Below are 20,998 nucleotides of genomic sequence, written 5' to 3'. Positions count from 1 at the left end.
GTTTGATTGATTATATAGAAATAATAAAATAATAGAATACGAGCGCATAGGCGGATCCAGACACTTCGAGTGGGGGAAGGGGGCGTAAAGGGGCTCCCCATCCCCGAAAATTTGCGGAATTTTAATGTATCTAATGTACAGTTTCAGTCAATTTTGTCATGAATCATTACCAAATGTGAGCGTCCTACCTTTTTATTTTCTCCGTTCCTTCCCTCTCTGTTTTTAACCTTTTTCTTCCTCCTTTTTGTTTGGGGCTAATGGGGGGAGGAAGGTTTCGCTCCCTACGGCCCCTACGGCCCCTACGCCCCCCTCCCCTTGATCCGCCTATGCGCGAGCGGAAATTTTTAAAAACCTCAATGGAGATACGTGGTTTCTCCCTGCAGCCATCGCTTTGTTTCAGTTGTTTCTAGTATTCATACACCGAAAAAAAAAGTTCGGTCGTATGAACCGAACGTTCGGTGTTCCGTATCATCCCAACTATTCGGTTTGTCAAACTGAATTTTCGGTTCATGTAACCAAGCATTCGGTTAATGTGACCAAACTTTGCTCGTCGGATCACTTTACCGTTGAAGTTCGGTTACACAAACCGAAAGTTCGGTTTGACGAACCAAGAATTTGGTTTGACAAATCGAGTTAGTAGGGATGATATGGGACACCAAACTTTGGTACATACGACCAAACTTCTCAGTAAAAACTGACCTGATGGTTAAGGTTGTTGAGATTGTTGAGCTGGTGGTCGTACTGCTCCCTGAGTCGGAGGAGGTCGGATTGCATTTGGCACTTGGATTTGAGCTCAGCTTCGTACTGTTGACGGAGTCGCTCCATCTCTGTCTCGTACTCGACGCGAACCCTCTCCCTCTCTCTCTCCCTCTCCTGCTCCTCCTTCTCCAGTCTCTCCTGCGACAACGCATCCGAGCCATCTAAAAACAGCCAAAACTTCTCATACTATCTAGACACACATATCAGTCGTCATCAAACACACAGGGGCTACAGCTTCATTCTCAAAGTATTTGTAGCACGCTCATTAAAATGCTTTTGCGGGCTGATTGTTGAATTCGATAGAAACAGCTATAGACAAAGAAGACATTGGAAGTTTGGAGCGATCTTATTGCTCGATATGGTTGGTTTTTATAGACTAAGGGAGAAAATAATGGACTAATTACAGGGTCTCTTGTGGGTTGCCATTAATTAGTCTATTATCTACATTCTTGGTCCATGGAAACCACATATTGCTTCCACAAAAAGGATTCCTACAAATCCCTTTTGTCTTCTTTGTCTATCAATTTCAACACTCAGCCCGCTGAGTTCATTGGGCCTGTTGCAAGGTGCGGAGATTCACGAATTGATAACTGATCCCAATTGCAAATTCCACGGAAAGAACGATGAATCTACTAAAAAATCTTGAAATCACCTATCAAACTCAAAAAATCTGTTTTAGGAACCGACTTCGAAACGGTTACTTTCACGCGGGAAGGGGATCTAGCACACCCATGACGACAAACCTGGCCTCTTAATTCCTCATGGAGGAACACATTGTATACGGTGAAACGATCAGGTTTATCATGTACTGTCACGTCACAAGTGTGTACCGTATCCGTTCCCGCGTAAAAGTGAGCGTTTAGAAAATCCGAATTTCGGGGCGTTTTTAAGTTGATTTTTTGGGGATTTCCAGCAGTCACAGAAACTCCGGAAAAATTCCTGTGACATGAGGATCCTCAGTTTTTTCGATACAAGCAATAAAAAAACTGTGCAACAGGCCATTAGCTATATAAATATTTTTCCAAGAGGGGCCAAGTAGTGCGGTTGCAGTTCTACAAAAAAGTCTCCTGTATACAGCATGTAGCTGATGTAAAAAAGTTTCAACGATACACCATTCTCTTTGTTTTGACACATAGAATTCAATTTCCGATTTGCCCCTGGCCCCTCTACGTGTGTAATGGCATTGTGGATCTCTAATTTTGATACATTTTGCATGTAAAAAGACACTAGGTACCCATCAGCAGTGAGGAGTGCATCCGAACATATAATCTTTAAAGTTGAAATGCCGACCACCTGCTTGAATTTCCCGGATCTTGATTTTTTTACCCCAAAAATGAGATAAAAACAAAAAAGCAAGTTAAGTCTTACATTATGAAATGAAATTTCGAAATACTGAGGATCATTCTCTAAAGATGACCGAAATTGGTACTTGCAGACTGAAGATTGGTAGAAAGAGGAATTGCTTAAACGTAAATAATTTTGATAGAATCTGTCATTCCCTAAAATCACGGAAGAAGTCTAGATAGCATTAGAAGTTATGGAGAACACGGGTACAAACAGCGAAACTACCACGACATCCAACAAAAATTACTACTGAACTCAAATGACACATAAAACCACTAATTTTCTCGACATGGTAGAGTGACGATATATAATTAGAGTTATTTCTTTTTTAAATTGAGGGTAAATTATGTTTATTACATATGCTCGCTTCACTGAATCATCTATCCGCTGCAATGACGTTTGGATCATTGCGCGAATTAATTTTGCAAGTATACGAGGAGTGATTTAATGAAACTTTGGGTGTTGGTAACTATTGAGATCTTCGTAAAAACGTGGCGCACTATTGCTGATATCTGAAAATACTCGATTTTTTTTTCAGTTCGCTATACTCGGAAAACGTAGGTGTTGTTTTTGCCTAATCATCTAATTGAAGGCGAATAGATTTTTGTTACACTTTAATAGTGCAGACACAAACGATAACCATTTAAAAGCATTGTGTTAACAGTGTTCGTGCAAGGTTTGCAATAACTAGAAAAAAACTCACTCATTGAATTGTAGACTTGAGCGTTGTTCTCAAGAAGGGCCCTGAGTTTCTGTATCTCCTGTTGGTATTCTCTGAGCATGGTGTCCTTAGGGTCCTCGTTGATGTGCGGCTTGTTGTGAATGTTCTTCGCTCGGTTGGCATATCTTAATGTCGAGAGGGTCTCGTCGTAGTTATAATCGGATGGTGCCAAACATGCCAGCATTAGTGTTTTCGTGTTACCGCCCAGCGAATCCTGCGTGAAATACCGTTCACTTGATGTAAGGTAGAACACCTCTTAACGTAGTTCATAAGGTGGAATGACTCTCCGGGAAGAGCAGTGGCGATTCGTAAAAGTTGGCAACACTGTTTTTCCTCCAATTAAATGTATGTATAACAATCGATCCCTGGTGAGGCAGCTTTCCTCACCTAAAATCGATATTTGTACATATAATTAAATGGTCGAATCAATGGTGTGGCGTGCTTTGCGATATGTCAATTGATCTGTCATTTAAACTCGTGGAAAAGGATCGATTATCAGGGTGTTCGTAACAGATACCTTAATAATCGATTCTGTACCATAGCCTCAAATGGGGAAATGTCGATAATCGATCATTGCTCATTGCAGTGCAGGCTTGCCTCTCCGTCGGTGCCAAACTTTGAGGTTTTAAAAGTGGTCTCATTGGTTTTTCTCGTGAAATTTTCAACTGACAGCAACCCTCAAATTTGAAATTTGACGGATTAAAAATTTGCAATTTTAAACAGAATATTCATGTCTGACGCGATCCAACCGTTTTGGATTTAACTACAAAGTAAGGGGAAAAACATGAATGCTGACCTGCAAAAGTCGTGTCAACTTGGAGTCTCTGTAAGGGATGTGCTTCGCCTTGCCGTCGACCAAAGCTGAAATTACGTTTCCCAGGGCTGATAACGAGAGATTGATCTTCGTTGCCTCTTTCAGTCGATCTCCAGTTGCTCCTGTTCAACAAATCAACCATCAAATTCAGCAAAGTATCAAAATGTTGCACACACTTTGTTCGAATGAATCGAGAAACATTAATCGTTACCATAAAGATGAAATGGTTCATTATTTTTCCTCCTTTTTTAGTGCGCCTGCGGTCACGCATTATAGAGGGGGGGGGGGGGGGTTAGCCCCTCGACCCTCCCTAAAACACATTAAAGAAGGTTCTATTTGGATAACAATTTAGGAATCCTAGCGAAATCATGGATGCTAAGACGAGTGCGATGAACTACTGTCCTCGGGATGCGCCTCGCGGAAGTTGGATCTTAGAAATCGCGTTTTTTCATGATTTGGAGGCCAAAAAAATTAATTTTCCATGATTGTCGAACCGAATCTTGAACTTTACTCTAAATGTTGACCATGATTACAAAATTTTATATCTTTAGGCGCATTAGGTCACATACAAAAGACAGCACCAAATCACAGGAAAGCGCGATTTGACAAAAATCGTAAATCGATGGTGAAAGTGCAAGGTTGCGTATCTCGGGAAACACGATTATCCAGAAGAAGAAAAAAAAACTGTCTACATTCCTCTTTAATGTTAGTAAAAGGGTAAAAATTCTTGAGGGTAGCAAGAAAAAGATGATTTTTCGGACTCCATCAGCATTTTGAATAATTTCTCGAACTACTAGAATATACGGGAGAAATGCCGAGATTCGCGTCTTCGGCACTAAGAATTGCCACCTCTTTACGCTTTTCAAATGGCCCAGTGGACAAGGTACCTTCTCTGCAATTCTGATTATTCACAGTTCATTGTCAGAAGCTCTTTTTATCCGTGCGAAACTTATTGAATTCACAGCCGCTTTTGAGTAAGTTGCGATCTTGTAAACGGCGACTCTCTCAGTCTTGCATGAGAATACTATGAACAGAGCAAGGAGACTTAATAACAATCTGAAACGAGCGTTTGGACTCTCTTTTTTGCAATATGACATACAGAAAAAAGAAATCAGGAAGTTGCGATAATGTTCTTCGGGCATTTTTCAAAATTACGACTCGATTGAAGATTCAAAAATTCTGAAAATTTCTGGTCAACGTCCTTGTACAGAGCCACCAAGCTACGATACAGAATAGCGCCTTCAACCCACTATATAAACGTATTGATAAATTCTGATACCACTATTCGTGCGTCACGACAGTTATTTTGCATATCCAGCCAATTGAAGGCAAATCATTGGCCCAGGCAACAAAGTACGAAATTCAACCAGTGGCGTGGCGTGAATTGCGATCTATCGATTGTTAGGCCATTTAAACCTGTGGGAAAGGATCGATAAACAAGGTGTTCGCAGCGAACACCTTAATAATCGATTATTTACCATATGTTTAAATGGCATAACAATCGATATATTGCAATTCACGCCACGCCACTGAATTCAACAATGTGATATAAGCTTTCTAGGGAGCAAAACCCCGGGGGCTGCCTGCCACACCTGGCATCCAAGAAAACCAACCCCCCGAGGGTGCCCCCCATGGCATCCAAGGAGACCAACACTCCGGGGGCTCCCCAACCTGGCATCCAAGAAGACTGATCCCGCGGGGGCTGCCTTCCTTAGCATCCACGGAGCCCAACCCCCCGGAAGATGCAACCCCCCCCCCCCCTGACATCTAAGGTAGCCAACCCTCCCGAGGGCTAACCCACCTGCGGGCCGATTATTGAAACTGATAGACAAAGCGATAGACAAAGAAGACATAGGGAGTATAGAGCGATCCTATTGGTTGACATGGTTGGTTTTTATTGACTAAGGAAGAAAATGATGGACTAACTGTCGGGTCTTTGGTGGGTTGCCGTTAGTTAGTCCACCTCCTATGTCCAACGCCACCACCTGCTTCCACCAATAGGATCCCTCCAAATCCCTTTTGTCGTCTTTGTCTGTAGCTTTATCTATCAATTTCAATAATCAGCCCGCTGGCATCCAAGAAGCCCAACCCCCCGAGGGCTGCCCCCTTGGGGAGGGGGGGGGGGTGATCAACAATGAGCCCGCTATGACACTAACCTGTTTTGGCTTGCCTCTCACTACCGGCGAGGTCTACGAGGCTGAGTTTTCCGCGGCGGATGGAGCAGTGGCTCATGCTCATGGTTTGGAGACACTGTCGGATGGGCATCATCTCCACGGCCACGGTGAAGATGGAGTGACTCCGGGACGAGTCCGAGTTCATGAGCGTCGACCCCGTCGACCGGTTCTGCTGCCCCGTCGCCATCAATCGCCGACACTCGCTCACGTCGTGCACGGCGTGATGCGACAAATCTGAAATCAACCACAAACGCCACCGCTCAACAAGGGAAAACAACCAAACCTCATCACATGTTTCGTCGCGTCCTTCCTAAACATAGGCCATTCGAAGGGGGAGGGGGTAGATCTAGATAGCCCCACGATGAAGGAGGATGGAAGGAACGACATTGTATATCGACGGTGAAACTACCAAACCACGTATCTCGTTTGCGATGTTTAAAAATCTACGCATACATTTTATTTTTGTGAAGTAGACCGAATCAATATCATTCCTTGAAATTTTCACGGAATTTTCTCCGCACATAGAGGAAAAATCACAGAGATTTTCAAGACTGGATGTTAAGTAGTTTTTCATTTAAAAAATAAAGTATGACAGGAAGTCTGCGACGTCGCAAACCGAGATACGTGGTTTGGTAGTTTCGCCGTCGATGTGTTTATATTTATTCATGACGAGATTACTTTAAGTGCATAATTAGATACTTCAAAATTTCAAAAATGTTCTAAGGAAATACCCCGGACCCCCCTTCTGCTCCCCCTCCCCCCACCCGTTCAAAGCCTGGATTCTTTTGTATTCCTGAACGAAGGAAGGTTGTAAAATTGATTCAGAAAATTCAAATTTTTATGAGCCCATGACTGAGCAGTTTCTGTCGAAAATTTCACTAGTTTTTACGCATACCCTGGTAAAAATTGGCGATAGAATCTGTGTTCCAAAATACCATAGACCTACAGCCGACTGTAAGATTTCCAATAGCTTCTATAGCCGGCAACACAATTTCTTATAGCCTTTTATAGCCGATGGTGATTAAGCAACAGCCTGACGATAAAGTGTATGATATCCGTTACTAATTACGGATGCAAGGACTTAGTGAGTTTTTGGACTACTGCTCTCTTTTTGGGCCGTAGTATCTTGATTTATTTTGCAAGGGAAGCTCCGTACTTTTGAAAGATGCCTGCCATTCCTAATAAGTTGGAGCGCCTTCAATTTCGTACGATGCTGTGCAATACCTCTGGTGTGAAATAGTTGCTTCAAGCGCCGTGGTACGCTGCGGCGCAGCGCGGCGTGCGGGCAGCCAGCGCGAAACGCGCATTGGCGCCTACAAACCTAACAGGGATACTTCACGCATTGCGCAGTGCGTGAAGTATCCCTGTTAGGTTTGTAGGCGCCAGTGCGCTGCCGCTCCGCTTTGTGTCAGGCTCTAACATTTAATTTCGTGGAGTCAGCGTTGTTCAACGCATGACTTTGAAATGTTTGCAAACTCTGTATAGATTATTCTCATTTTAATTGATGAAAACAAATATGTCATTAAGGAAAATATAATGTGCGTTATGTAAATTTTATGGTTATTCCGTACAAACTTGCGGATTTACAAAGCACACGAATTCCTACACAATTTCTTATAGCCTTTTATAGCCCTCTATAGCCGATGACGAAAAAGCAACAGCCAGGCGATAAAGTGTAAAGCCCAGCGACAGGAACTATAGCCCGGCTGTTTAATTTTTTATCGCTTCGTGTAGCCCGGCCGTATGATTTTTCCACTTTCTACAGCCAGCTGTATGATTTTCTATCGCCTTCTTCAGTCTGCTATAAGAACTCCTATGGTATTTTGAAACGCAGCTCCTATCACCAATTTTTACCAGGGTAATTAGAGAATAAATGGGTGAAATTTTCATTTAAAAATGCACATCTGTTTTTTAGAAAATTTTTTAATCTGATTCATCTGTTTCCTGTAAAATTTGCGGGTGATAATTTGTTTCAGCTCCAATGCGTGATTTGGATCTCTTGTCTTAAAAGCCAAATTTTCAGGGGAATCTGATAACAAGAGACAGACACACTGTTTTATAATCGAAGGTAACTGCAATGTGTAGAGGCGGATCCAACTGGGATGGAGTTGGTGATTTTATTGACTGGAAGTCCTAAACTTTTGGTAATATTGCTCACTGTCATCAACAGCACTCAAAGGAATTGTTCAGATTATTGAAAATTGCCGAATTTCATTATTAATCGTGAAAAAAACATACTTTAATTCCATGTCAAGCGCAAGGCAGCCGCATTTACTATCTTCTGCAAGTTTACGTGAACAAAAAAGAATGATTTACAAAAGTTGCTCGAATAGTTAAGCGAAACAAGACACAAGAAAATGGGAAACCACGGCGGAAGACAAACATAATCCCTGGATTCGGGGTGGTTTCAACCCCTCCTCAACCAGGAAACAAAAATATTTACTTCTAATTTTTATATTCTTTGTTTCCTGGTCAAGGAGCTAGGGATTGAAACAACCCCGAGACGTCCTAGGCATTCATTTTACTTTCAGCCTTGGTTTCCCATTTTTTTGGTTGTTTTTTTTTTTTTTTTTTTTTTTGTATCGTGAACAAAAAATATATGAGATTACAAACCGCAGACATAGACGCCTCTCTCCGGGTTTTCTTTAAGTTCAAGCTTTTTCTTCTTGTCCTCGCTGAGGAGGTCTCGGATCTCCTCGTTGTAGATCTCAAGATAGGAGACGAGGACGAGATACTTGATATCCTCGACGAGAGAGATGGCTTCGAAGATGTGCTCGAAGGCCCGGGGGATGATCCCGCGCTGCGAGGGTGGCTCCTCCACACCCTGCATCGAGAAGCTCTTCCCACAACCCGTCTGTCCGTACGCGAACACCGTGCTGTTGTAACCCTCCAACACCCCCTATACAAAAACATCAATCATGCCTGGTTTTTGTGATATCGTCACTAAATTGTGTTTTTTTTTTCTTTTCTTTTCTTTTTTTTTTTACAAAGAGCTGGAGCTCTTTCTAGGTTGGGTTAACTTTGGCCCTAGTTCCTAGACAAACAGCCACCGCGCAAGGTTAGTGCACATCCATGCTCCAAATTTTTCAAATTTTCAGGGATCAGGGCTGAGTAGGATTTGTTTCAGCAGATCTACTCGTCAGTTCCAAGAAAATTGGACACCACTACCGGGATTCGAGCCCGGGCCTTATTGACCTGGAGTCAGATGCGCTAACCTATAGGCCAACTTGACCGGTAAATAAGACTGAAAACAAGAAAAAAATTAAAATGGGCCGAAAGTGCATGTAACATGGTGGTCATATAATGATGATGGGTCCACACTATTTTGCGGGGAAAGCAATGCCAAAAAATTTCAGTTAGAGTAAAAATTTTGAGCACAAGACTGAGGGGAGAGAGTGCTCAGCTTAGTCAAATGCATTGGTAAGTTGAAAAATGTATGATTGATGAAAGGATGTTTATATAATGACGCGTCCACTTACTTGAAGCAAAGGCGTCACATCGATGGCCAAAGTGCGAAGCCACGTGTCTTCCTTTGCTACGTCACAGATTCCCTGTCATTCTTTTTTTTTTTTTTTTTTTTTTTTGAAGGTGTCTTTTGACGAAATATTCTGTATTTTCAATTTATAAAGTTGGCTTGTTTTTTCGGAAAACATAGAACAGGAGCGGATATTTTAAAGCACCGCAATAAAGATACGTGATTTCGCACTTTAGCCATCGAAATCAAACGAATCTTACACGAAAGCATGGAAAAAGTAATGGTACTAGCTACTGCATCCCTGATTTAATATGATCCTCTCAGACCGCACTGAATGCATTTACAGAGTTAAAAAATTTTGACCCTTCATTAAAGAATGTCTTCCGCCACGCGATCATTCCACGTGCATTTTTCTAGAGATCGATCGCTCAAATTTATAATTAAACGCATTTAAATCAAATAGCAATATTAATAGCTCAAGTTAAAACTGGGATAGTTCCGTTTGTTTTAAATACCTACATATGTTCAATGGAGGAGAATGCATGTTGGTCAGGGTCGGACTGGCACGCATCTGAGGGCGTAGACCCTTGGCTGGTTAAAGGGACGTAATGTGATATTTCCTGGTTGGGTATTCCCTGCGTGGAGAGGGGTTCCGAAAATTTTGGCAAATCAGCACAAGTTTACGCTATTTTCAGGTTCAAAGTTTATCGATCGCACGGAGTAAAAATTGCAAAATTGAAAGTAAAGCACAGCATTGAGAGCTCACGGTTCGCGTCATCGCGCCTTCAATTTTTCAGATGCAGCACGGACGTCCATCAAGTACGAATAGTTGTATCCCTGCGCCGTCGTTAAAGCCCATCCTTTCCCTCGCTTTATTACCATATTGTGCTTGTTTCCGTTTGTCTTATTTGTAATGTTGCTTCAAACTAGAGCAGAGCATTGCGAGTTTACGACTCACGGCATCGCGTCTTACATTTTTCATATGCAATGTGGACAACCATCTTGCGCGAATAGTTGTATCGCGTCTACATTTTAGATGTCTCTTACTTTTGAATTTCGAGATAAATTAAGTTTGCCCGAGCTATGCTATGGTATGTCCAAATTAACAGTCATTTGAAAAGGAGGAAATATGTTTAAAGGTCTCTTAAGAGGTCTAACTCTCTCCTCTTCTGTTCATTTAAGAAATTTTTCTCACATATTCTCGGTCGTAATTATTTTTTTCTGTTTATTTTGCTACCTATAAGAGGGGTGTGTTTTCCGCGCGGAAAGGGGGCGTATCTGCCAATGGCAGATTGGCCTTATGGCCAGTCCGAGCCTGATGTTGGTTATTTCTTACAGTTAATAAGTGCAAACATGCGTATTTCCAGGTGAAAATGAAAGGATACCTCAACAAGAGGATAGGCAGCTTCATTGTAGATCTGCTCTGTGGTGGCAGGCGAATCATAGACGCCGTCAAAAGTGAAGATTTTGGCCGGAGCAGATGCGTCGTTTGGATTCGTGATGCTGCAACAGCACCGCTCGCTGTCCATCTCTACCACTTTCTGCAACATAAATGATTAATAAGTATGGAATTACATAAATTCCCATACATGTCAAAATATCGTAGTTCAAAAAACTTAAAATTCCACGCCCGAGATGGTCATCCGGCGAAATTGACAGCAAATCATAGCTTTCAAGTTCTTTTCCGACCAATCACATCGGCTCCAAATTATAGCATAATTGAAACAACCTCTGAGTGAAATTTCAAAAATTCCCACATGCGTCAAAATATCGTAGTTCAAAAAACTCAAAATTCTGCAATGAGATGGTCATCCGGGGAAATTGGCAACAAGGCAAGGCTTTCAAGGCCTTTCCAACCAGTCACATCGGCTCCATATTTATAGCGCATGTTTAAAAATCTCGGATCGTTTCAAAAATTCCCATAAACGTTCAAATATCGAAGTTCATAAAACTCAAAATTCCGTGATTGAATTTTGGTTTATGGAGCGATAAAAAAGGAAACAAAAGGAAAATGGAGCGATCCTATTGATTGAAACGGGAGGTTCTTATAAACTAATTGTAAGAGGGAAAATACTAGACTAACTATAGGTTCGCTCGTTGGTTGCCATTCATTTGTTTTTTAAATTACCTTTGAGTCCCTCGTCTATAGCTTTATCTATAGCTATATCTATCGATTTCAATAATCAGCCCTCAAGTGCGTGGTCAATTTTGTCGTGCTATGGAAGAACTTTGTGTAACCCCTTCAAGAGTAAGGAAATATCCTCTTTTGAAGTACAAATTTTCTTGAAAACCTTCAATATTCTTGATTTCTTGTTCCAATTATTTAGAAAATTTCATTCGCATTTTAATCCTAAGCATCTACCAATATTTTAAGAAAAAGAAATCCTTATTCGTCAAAAATGAATATATTTTATCGAAGAAGATTTGGCAATATTCAGATATTTTTACCGCATTCTTTCTTAGGACGGATAGCATTTTGCAGATTCTTTTGGATCTGCTCGCCCCTCCTTCTCAGCAAAACTTACGCCCTACCGTCCAACTTTACTCCTACCCATCATGACTCGAATGCAATAGCATCCTGGAGCAAACCCTCTCCCTCTTCTTGGGCCACGTAATACTTTCTGACAAAACTGCCGTGCTAAGGAAGAACGCCATATGAGCCGTCAAATGTAGCCAAAATTTCTCAGTTGAAACACACCCAACATGGTTTATAAATATTTTTCCTTTAATTTTTAAGAGAATTTGATCTGCAATCAGATCTAAGCCATTTAAAAATTCGCCAGAAGACGATAGTACTCATAAGTTTCCTCAAAAATAAACGTTTTATTTAAGGTAATTGAGGCGCTGGGTGCAGAAAGGGCAATTCTTGGTTGCAGTGTCTCAAAATTTCCGCTAACGTTTCGTCCATTATAATTAAGGCAAATGTATGCAATTTTTTGTAACTTTTATTGAATATTTTTTAAGATTTTACAGCGCTGAAAACGTAAAATTTCAGAAAATTTTCCCGATAGTTTCCTCTCTAAAATAAAAATTAGCACTGGAGATTCTGAGGCACTGCAAGCTAGAAATGCTCTTTCTACACCCAACGCCTCAATTAGGCAGCTCTGGAATATACGACGGCGTTTTTCCTAATCAAGGTAGAATGAGCATTCGTGCTTAGGGGAGGTGTGATCAGTCTGTCTAGCCCTTTCTTTCGCAAGTTTTCGTAGCGTAATTTGTTCGAGTGTCTCCGACGCGACGGGTGTTTTTTCATCATCATTCGTACGATTCGGGCACCACCTCTCTTCAACTACCGATCCTCTCTCTTCTGATTGAGACTCCTGGTAAGAGATTTTCTCTGACACCCGGGCGTCGCGCCAGCCGGTCGCCAATACGCACTGGCCACCCGCCTGTAACAGTCCCCCTTCCACCTCCCGATTCTGATCGGACAAGTGAAACTTCAGGCACGTGCAGCAGTCGGGCACACCTAACCGAGAGAGACTGTACAGTACTATACGGTGATTTTGAGGAACTGATTAATTTTTCTGTAAAATTCGATGGTTCGTTGCCCCGAGAGATGTGCTTGTGATTTAGAGACTCTTCCTTTCTGTCTAATTCGATAGTTTGCTGTGTATCACAATATCAGTAAAGTTACTATTTTCTCACTCTTTTCGGTTGCCATTGTGAAAGTTTCCGGTATAGCCTTTTTTCCGTGACGCGATAAAATTTCATGATATTCGGCTGGAGGATGTCGTTTTGGAAGTCATTCTGTCCCTGAGTATACTCTTCAGCAGTGTTGAATTGGTGAGTTACTTGCTTTATGTTTATGTATATCACTGAAAATTTCATATCATCGATGGGAGTGTGGTTGCGTGTAGTATGAAACACAGGCGATTGCTTACAAGGGTGCAATTTGTGGAAGCTGAGAATAGTATTGTTATTTTTCTTTATATTTTTCAGTTTTCAGATTTTCAATTGGCATTCATTCTAAAATTAACAAAAAATTCAATAAAATTTCGACCAGCCGGTACGCGTTGACCTTTTCGCGAAAACCCAGCGCGTTGCAGAAAATTGCGGATGCCTAGAGCAATTTGCACCCTTGATTGTTCATTTTGATTTTCTGGATATTTTTTATTTATTCACAATTCGGTCGCGCTGCTATTTTCTCACTCTTGTCGGTCGTCATTTTACGAGTATTTTTTAGTCTTTTCCCGTGGTATTTTTATAATATTTGATTTGAGGAAATCTTTTTGTAAGTCATTTTAGAAGAAATTTTATTCCTATACCTCTCAGTGTTGATTCGACGAGTCACTTGCTTATACCACCAAAAATTGTACAGTTTTGATGGAGAATTGGTTGCCCAAGTAGTATAGATCGCAATAAATTGCATTTAAATGGTAAAATCCGTCGTCTCTCTCACGCTAATCGCATTTTTACCAGCAAAATCTTTGGCATTTCTGACTGAAAATTTCAATGATTTTTCCCTCAGATTTCATGCAAAAATCAGAAATTTTTTCAATTAAAATTGCATATGTACACTCTGTGAAATAAATTAATCGTTGGCCGGTCGCAACTATCTCCGTCAATTTGTCGTCCCCCTCCTCCCCACGAAAGAACGAAACTCCATTTCAATGCTGCCAAATTTCCCCTCGCAAATTGCATATCAGCAAGGAAAATTAGGGGCATTTCTAATTGAAAATTTCACCAATTATTACTCTGATTCAATGCAAAAATCAGACAAATTTTGACTAAAAATTGCTCGGGTACATTTCAGTAAAATAAAGCGATTGTTTGAGGACATTTGGCAGCCTTGGAATGAAGTTACGTTCCTTCGTCCGGGAGAGGACGAATTCGCGCGTTGGGTGCGGTAAGGACACTTCTCGATCGCGGTGTTGCAGAATTTCCGCTCCATCATGATCGAAGCAGTTGTGTGGAATTTTCGTGAATATTCTCCACGATTCCACAATGCTCCAAACGAAAAATTTCCAAAAACTGACCCAAAAGTTTCCTCTCCAAATTATAGCAAAGATTCTGAAATAGAGAACTCGTGACACTGCATCGAAGTGCTATGTTTGTTGCCTATCTAAAGATAGTAGGGAAAAGTGTGAAAAACTCTTAAAGTAAGAACTTTTTTAAAGAATTTTTTTGACGTACACCTCGCCAAAAATTTTACCGAATAATGTTTTTGCGTTTCTCCCTATAGGAAAGCAGAATTGAAGAGAGCAACGGATACGAATTGCTCCCCCCCCCTATAGCCCCCCGGCTTGCTGTTAGAATAAAATTATAGCCCTTTTTTTAAAAGACACTTAAATGGTTTGAGGACAGATTTGTAGATTTTTTGAAATCTGCTCCCCCGTCCTCCCTGGCAAAAGTGACATTTTTTCGTGCAAAAATTTTACTCTCGCCCCCTCCTCAGATTCGGTTGCAATTGAGGCCTTTTGTCGGTAAAAGGGCTTGTGAGACCTACATTGTTGCTAAGATTGTGCAACGTAGTTCTCCAGTTGTAACTTATCAGACAGCTCTGCTGGAAATTTTCCTCAGAATCCACTCCGAGTTTTTCCTCACTATTGCAAGGAAGTAAGTTGACTGTGAATGAATTTCATCTGCCGCAAACGATTAAAAAATGTCACAATTTTAGCAGCATTGAAAACCTCCTACGCCCTCTTACCGTAAAAGTTCTCAATTCCGTCCTCGTTTCGTCTTCTTGCGTTACGTTCTGCCGCGCTAAGGAAAAACTCCGTATGAACATTCGAAGTTTTCCAAATTTACTCTCGGAAAATGTTTGAATATTTTTCCTTAACATTTTCAAACTATTTATATCAAATCGTCGCTTGGCTGACATAAGGGCGTAACTACACATTGAGATGAGCCCGGAAAAGCGTTGATCGTATGGAAGACAGGGTTCATTGCAGAGTGGTATCTACACCCTTATGTCAGGAAGGCGACGAAATTACGAAAAAAAATTCTTTGAAAAATTGGAAGAAATATATCTACGAGTTTCCCCAAAAACTTCTGATTTATCCAAGGAAATTTGGCAACGGCTGAGGGTTTATACGATGTTTTGCCTTAGCACGGCAGCGTTGTCCTTCGTGACAACTGAGATTCGTGGTTCGGTGAGGTGTGACTATGCCCCGCCCCTCCTTTTCCAAGTTTTTCCCCCAACGCGACGGGTATTTTGTCATCACCTCTTTTAGTCAACACCCAGACTCTTATCTCTCTTTTACTGCCGATTTCCCTTTCATCCGACTCTTGAAGAGAATTTTCTCCGATGCCGCCGGCCGGTCGCCAAACGGCCAGACAGGGATTCCGTCGAGCGGATGTTCCGCATATCTGGCCACCCCTGCCCCCCCCTCCCCCACCGCACCACCACCTCCTTACCAGGGACTGATCGGAGACGTTACGTGAAACGTCTAAGGCAGTCTGGTGTGTGAAATCGAAGGTGACGGTTCAGACCTCTCTAGGTGCTTCTGATTTTGAGGCGCTAATTTTTCTGTCAAGTTCGGTGGATCCTCGCTGTTATAATTTTGAAGCGCTACTTATTCTGTCCAATATCCCTTAGTTTGTTGAGTTTTTTCAAAGTTGAAAGTAAATGTCACTTGAACTCGTAGTCGTTGAATGCGCTCTCTGTAGCCATTTTTCCGTGATACTAAAATGTTTGGTTCGTGGATATAATTTGGAATTCACTCAGTGTTTTTGGTAAGTCGCTTGCTCGTATCATCAAAAATTGACCCGCGCCGGGTGCAGAAAACGCATTTCTCGGTTGCGGTGTTTAGAATCTCCATTGTTAGTTAATATTTGTTAGTTAATATTTAAGAGAGGAAACCATTGAGAGAATTTTCTAAAATTTTTAGTTTTCAGCATTGTAAAATTGAACGATAATCTAGTAAAAATTTTAGCGAATTTCTTGAGTTTCCTTTAATAGTGGCTGGGGTGTTAACAGAGGCCCTGAGACACTGCAGACAAGAAATGCCCTTTTCTTCACCCAATGCTTCAATTTTCCTTGTCAACTAAGAAATGCTTTTACGCACAGAATCGCCTGAGTGAAGAAACTGTGAGGGGCGATTTTTTCTTTTGATTTCCTCGAGATTCTTTTTAATCCCGAGAGTTTCGCAATCAGTGAAGTTACTATTTTGCCACTCGTGTCGGTTGTCATTGTATACGAGTTATCGGCAAACTTTTTTCGTGGTACTTTCATGATATCTGGTTTGAGGATATCGTTTTGATAGTGATTCACATTCCTACCTTTACTCTCTCAATGTTGATTTGATTCGTCTTCCGCCTGAATCGCTAAATATTTTAGCGATTCGGAGGAAACTAAATGTGACCATGTACAACCTCCGATTTAAGAAGCTTGAAAGAGGGGGAGCGGTGTCTTTTGATTTTTTCTTTTCCAATTTTCCAATCTTATGCGATGATACAGTAATTTGTTGAATTTTTTTATTTGAGATTTGTTTTGATTTTTTGCGATAATTTTTAAAACTCAGGCTCTAAAAAATGTCCTTATCAGGAAGATCGCAGTGTTTTGATGAAGAACCACCCTTCAGTAAAAATCGCCTTTAACTCGCCGCAAAAAATTATTGGCGGCTAAACCGTAAAAATTTCAGTTTTATTGCCTTAAATTGCAACATTATACCGATATTTTCGTTGCCGTATACTAGTTGGGAATATTATATTAGACGATTTACAAAATATTAAGTTGGATTTATCTCTTAAGGTATTTTATTATTTCTTTTACAGTTAATATTTTCTGGTCTCTGCAACAATTGACAAGGCGGTGCATGGAAGAGTCAGTCAGATTGGTGCAATCAGAGCTGTTCCTGTCTTTACAGATAATCCCTTCATCACGGTAAGATCTTCCTTAGCTCTTTCCTGCCTTCAGAATTAATCATGAATGAGTAGACAATTGTCAATTTTTTCAATTTTTGAAGTGAGCTGTCGAAGTATTGTTCCTACTTAGTAGGGGCCGTCTGTTAATTATGTAACAAACTTTTTTACGGCATTTTTGCCCCCACCCCTTCTTCTTCGTGTGACGCTTTAGTGACGTAGGTACCTATATCCTTTAACACGTAAAAACAGAATGGTGACTCGCTCTCCTCGACCCCCCCCCCTCCCCAAGGCTGGGTGAAAGTGGCGATGAAGCATGAATTTCGCAGTAAAAATTTCTCTCGGAAAAGCTTGGCTTGTGAGTAAAATATTAGTCTCCCGGACATCGGTGGGTATTATGAAAAAAAACAGAGGTCCTTTCCGGCCTCAGCGCTGAGGATTGCACAAGATTCAACCATCATATTCCCAACAATTTCTTTTTATTTTATTTTTTTGCAGACCTAGCCAAAGTTCGGTGCAAAAAAATTTTGCACTGAGAAAATGTCAACAAAATCAATGGTCGATTTTCATTTTACCGGATATGCTTTCTACATGGCCCTTCAAGCACTACGTAATCGCAACGTACTTTTTTCAATTTGACCCTCCTCTCCCCCTTGTAACGCACCCGTAACGCAGCCCCTTTAATGCCAGCGTAATGCCAGCATCACCCCCTCCCCCCAATTTTCAAAATATCAGGAACGGCTGAGAAAACAGTTTGAAAAAAATTCGGGTATTTTGGAGATATTTCGCTGAAATACGACGATAAGAGATCAACAGAGGTGTGATAAAAGGGTCACGCGCCGAATATATTCATTCGGGAAGGGCGGAATTTTCAATTATTTGCAAGTTGTTTTTCAAAGTCCCCCTTCCCCCGGCTCGAATTTGTTATGAGACGCTGAGCTTGACCCTTCACCATATGTAACGCAACGTTACGCTGGCTTAGCCCCCTCCCCCCTAAGTATGTTACGTAATTCTTAAACGGGCTCCTAAGTATTCCATGGTAGTTTCCCGCTGTAAGATTTTGGGGTTACGGGTTTACGGTTTACAGATTTCGTTAAAGCCACCCGTGCTAGTATAAGAGGTTCTTTCTAGGTTCTTTTCAGTCCCCCCCCCTCCCCCTCTATGTCGCAACGCTGCGCTGGCCAGTTGGAAAAATCTGAGGTCCTTTTTTCCGTCTTATCGCGTCGGCGTCGTCCAAAAGAGAGCCAGACAGCTTGTTTTGCGTAGGAAATCTAGACCGGCGACAGCGTCTAGACAGGGTAACAATGGAACCGGCCAGAAAAGGCAGGTGGAGCAGCCAAAATTGGTTTCTTGAAACTTCGAAACGGTTACATAACGTCGCCCCTCTGACGTAAGGGCGTATCTCGATTTCCACGTGAACCCTGTTGTCCATATGACACCATACTTTCCAGGGCTCATGTCTAAATCGAGATACGCCCTTACGTCAGAGGAGCGACGATAAGAGAGAGCGACGAAGAGACTTATCGGTTTCCCGTCGGAGGAAGTGTCTCTGAAACGGCAAGGGTAGGAGGAGGGCCGGGCCCCCACACACACGCGGGTTTTTCGCCGGACCAGAAGTCCCAATGGTTTCAGACCGTTCTAGTACACGTGCGGAAACCCCTCCCCTCCCCCTTCCAACGACGCCCAGCCTATGGCATTTTCCTTTGTCAGTTGTCTGTTTAGTTTAAAGATTGCCTCCCACTTGCACGCAGTATCCGTCCGTCGGCTAGTTGCCCCGTTTAAAACCTTAAATCTGTTCATTTAAGTGGCAAAACGTTTTTCCTACGGTTGTGCCGCCCCTCTTGTAGTGCTTGTCAATTGTTTTCGAGGAAATTTCAAGATATCGTGTGTAAATCCTCGCGAAAAGTAATCGTGATGAGAGATGCACTTTCTTTGTGAAAAATTTTCGATCTGATCAGTTCACCCATGATTTAAAATCCCGATGGCGCCGCGCGCGCCGGCCGTCCGTGATTTAGCAGTTTTGAAGACTCCGTTTGCGTTCGTGAAATTCATAAGTGACTTCATGTGCTTGCCCTCTCCTAATTGTGAAAAATCAGCAGTTTCAGCTGTACTTAATGCCGAGTGAGTTGGTCTAGATTCATTTTTCTATGAACACTCGGGTTGTCGGACAGTTGACTTGCGTTTTTTATTTTGTCCGCTTAATATGGGTCCGTATCTTTAATATTCCATATACTACTTCATTTGTTTCTCAAGTTTTTTTCAATCTATGCATGATTTCGCAATTGTTGAAATATTCATAGGGTGTGATCATTTCAATGCTCGAATTGGGCAATACCTAAGGTGTATGTTGATATTTCGACTAGAAACATGTTCCCAAGTATTTATCCGAAAATTGAACCGTTCTGGGGGCGATAAGTCAAATTTTGCTGATTTCCTGTTCGAGGACAATTGATTGCGGGTGGAAATCATTTTTTTTTTCTTTCAAATATTTCGCATTCTGGAGAGGTGATGTAGGTATGAGAAAAGTATCCTATGAGTAAAATTAAAATTAATTTATTCACTTGTTTCTGCATCATGAATTTGGCCTCAAAAATCACAAATCATGATTTACGAGTACCTGGTTTTTTATTGTGGTTCAAAGACGATTTTTAAGATCGAGTCACTGTGATTACTTCTACCGACAAAATTTCCACCACCAATCTCCCTCTGCGCAATCTGCATCGTTTCATACTCGTATTTTTTGAATTGTAAGCTTCAAAAGCTCCTAATCCTATATGCAACCCACAGATTTATTTTCTCCCATCTCGAAATTGTGAGTCCCTATTTTCCCTTTAAATCATAGCTCTCATCCCTTTGATACATTTCGATTATTTTCTTTTTTTTTATTTTTCAGATTTTCCAGCTTCACAACTGGTGGTCTTTACTGATGCTGTCTGTTATGAACTTTCGAGTCGCAAAAGGTATGTAGTCTTATTTTTTGACATTACCGAATGTTTGGATGATTCAGCTTCTTTCCATCATTTTAATATTCAAATGATACGTAGACTTAACTTTTTTCTTCCACATCACTTTTCGTCGGCAAGGATACCATTATTAACATCATTCAAATTCATTTCTTTTATATCCCATTTTATTCACCCATTTTCCTTGATCTTCACGGTGTTTCCTGCCATTTTTTCATTTTCTTATTTTTTTCAATTTCCCCTGAAAAATTATTTTCTCTCCTTGCTTCATTTTTCATGTGGCATTTTCGACGATTCTAAATTCCTTGTATTTACTGTACGTTGACTCTCTTCTTCTCCATTAATTTGTCCCCCCCCCCCCCCACGAAAGGACGTAACTCCATTTCAACGTTGCCAGATTTCTCCTCGCAAATCGCATATTAACAAGGAACATTTTGGGCAGTTCTAACCGAAAATTTCACCGACTGTTCCTCGGATTTAATGCGAAATTCAGACAAATTTTGACTAAAAATTGCTCAGGTACATTCTAGCAAAATAAATTAATTGTTTGAAACAATTTGGCAACCTTGGAATGGAGTTACTTTCCTTCGTCCGAACGACGACGAATTGGACCTGCCTCTCATGAAGGAGAAAAATCACGGATGTTTTTCCACATTTATTATAAGTAGCATTTCGGCCAAAAAATTAAGTATGACAGAAAATCTGCAACGTCGCCAGCGAGCCTCGCGGTTTGGGTGTTTGCGCCGTCGACATGCATAGAGAAAAAAAGGAGGTGTTTGCATTTCGGGCATCTTGAATGACGTAGGTCCTTATAACGAGTTTATCATCGATTTTCTTGGAAATTGTGTAATTTATGGAAAAAATGTGTTTGCATTTCGGGCATCTTGAATGACGTAGGTCCGTATAACGAGTTTATCATCGATTTTCTTGGAAATTGTGTAATTT

At 41.2% G+C, this 20,998-nt stretch overlaps 1 protein-coding gene across 1 annotated transcript in view; it reads right to left on the bottom strand.

The window, feature by feature from the left end:
• The window catches only part of Kif3C (Kinesin family member 3C), a 70,156-nt gene that overhangs the window by 13,873 nt on the left and 35,285 nt on the right, over window positions 1–20,998 (bottom strand). The window contains exons 3-8 of the mRNA XM_019047691.2: window positions 10,673–10,828; window positions 8,426–8,711; window positions 5,795–6,046; window positions 3,621–3,760; window positions 2,807–3,038; window positions 700–920 (exon numbers count right to left, since the gene is read on the bottom strand). Of these exons, the coding sequence (XP_018903236.1) occupies window positions 700–920; window positions 2,807–3,038; window positions 3,621–3,760; window positions 5,795–6,046; window positions 8,426–8,711; window positions 10,673–10,828 (1,287 nt within the window). The remainder of the gene's footprint in view (window positions 1–699; window positions 921–2,806; window positions 3,039–3,620; window positions 3,761–5,794; window positions 6,047–8,425; window positions 8,712–10,672; window positions 10,829–20,998) is intronic.

This window comes from Bemisia tabaci, chromosome 3, assembly GCF_918797505.1.
Source record: "Bemisia tabaci chromosome 3, PGI_BMITA_v3".
Lineage (NCBI taxonomy): Eukaryota > Metazoa > Arthropoda > Insecta > Hemiptera > Aleyrodidae > Bemisia > Bemisia tabaci.
This window is presented reverse-complemented; position numbering and strand designations above follow the sequence as displayed.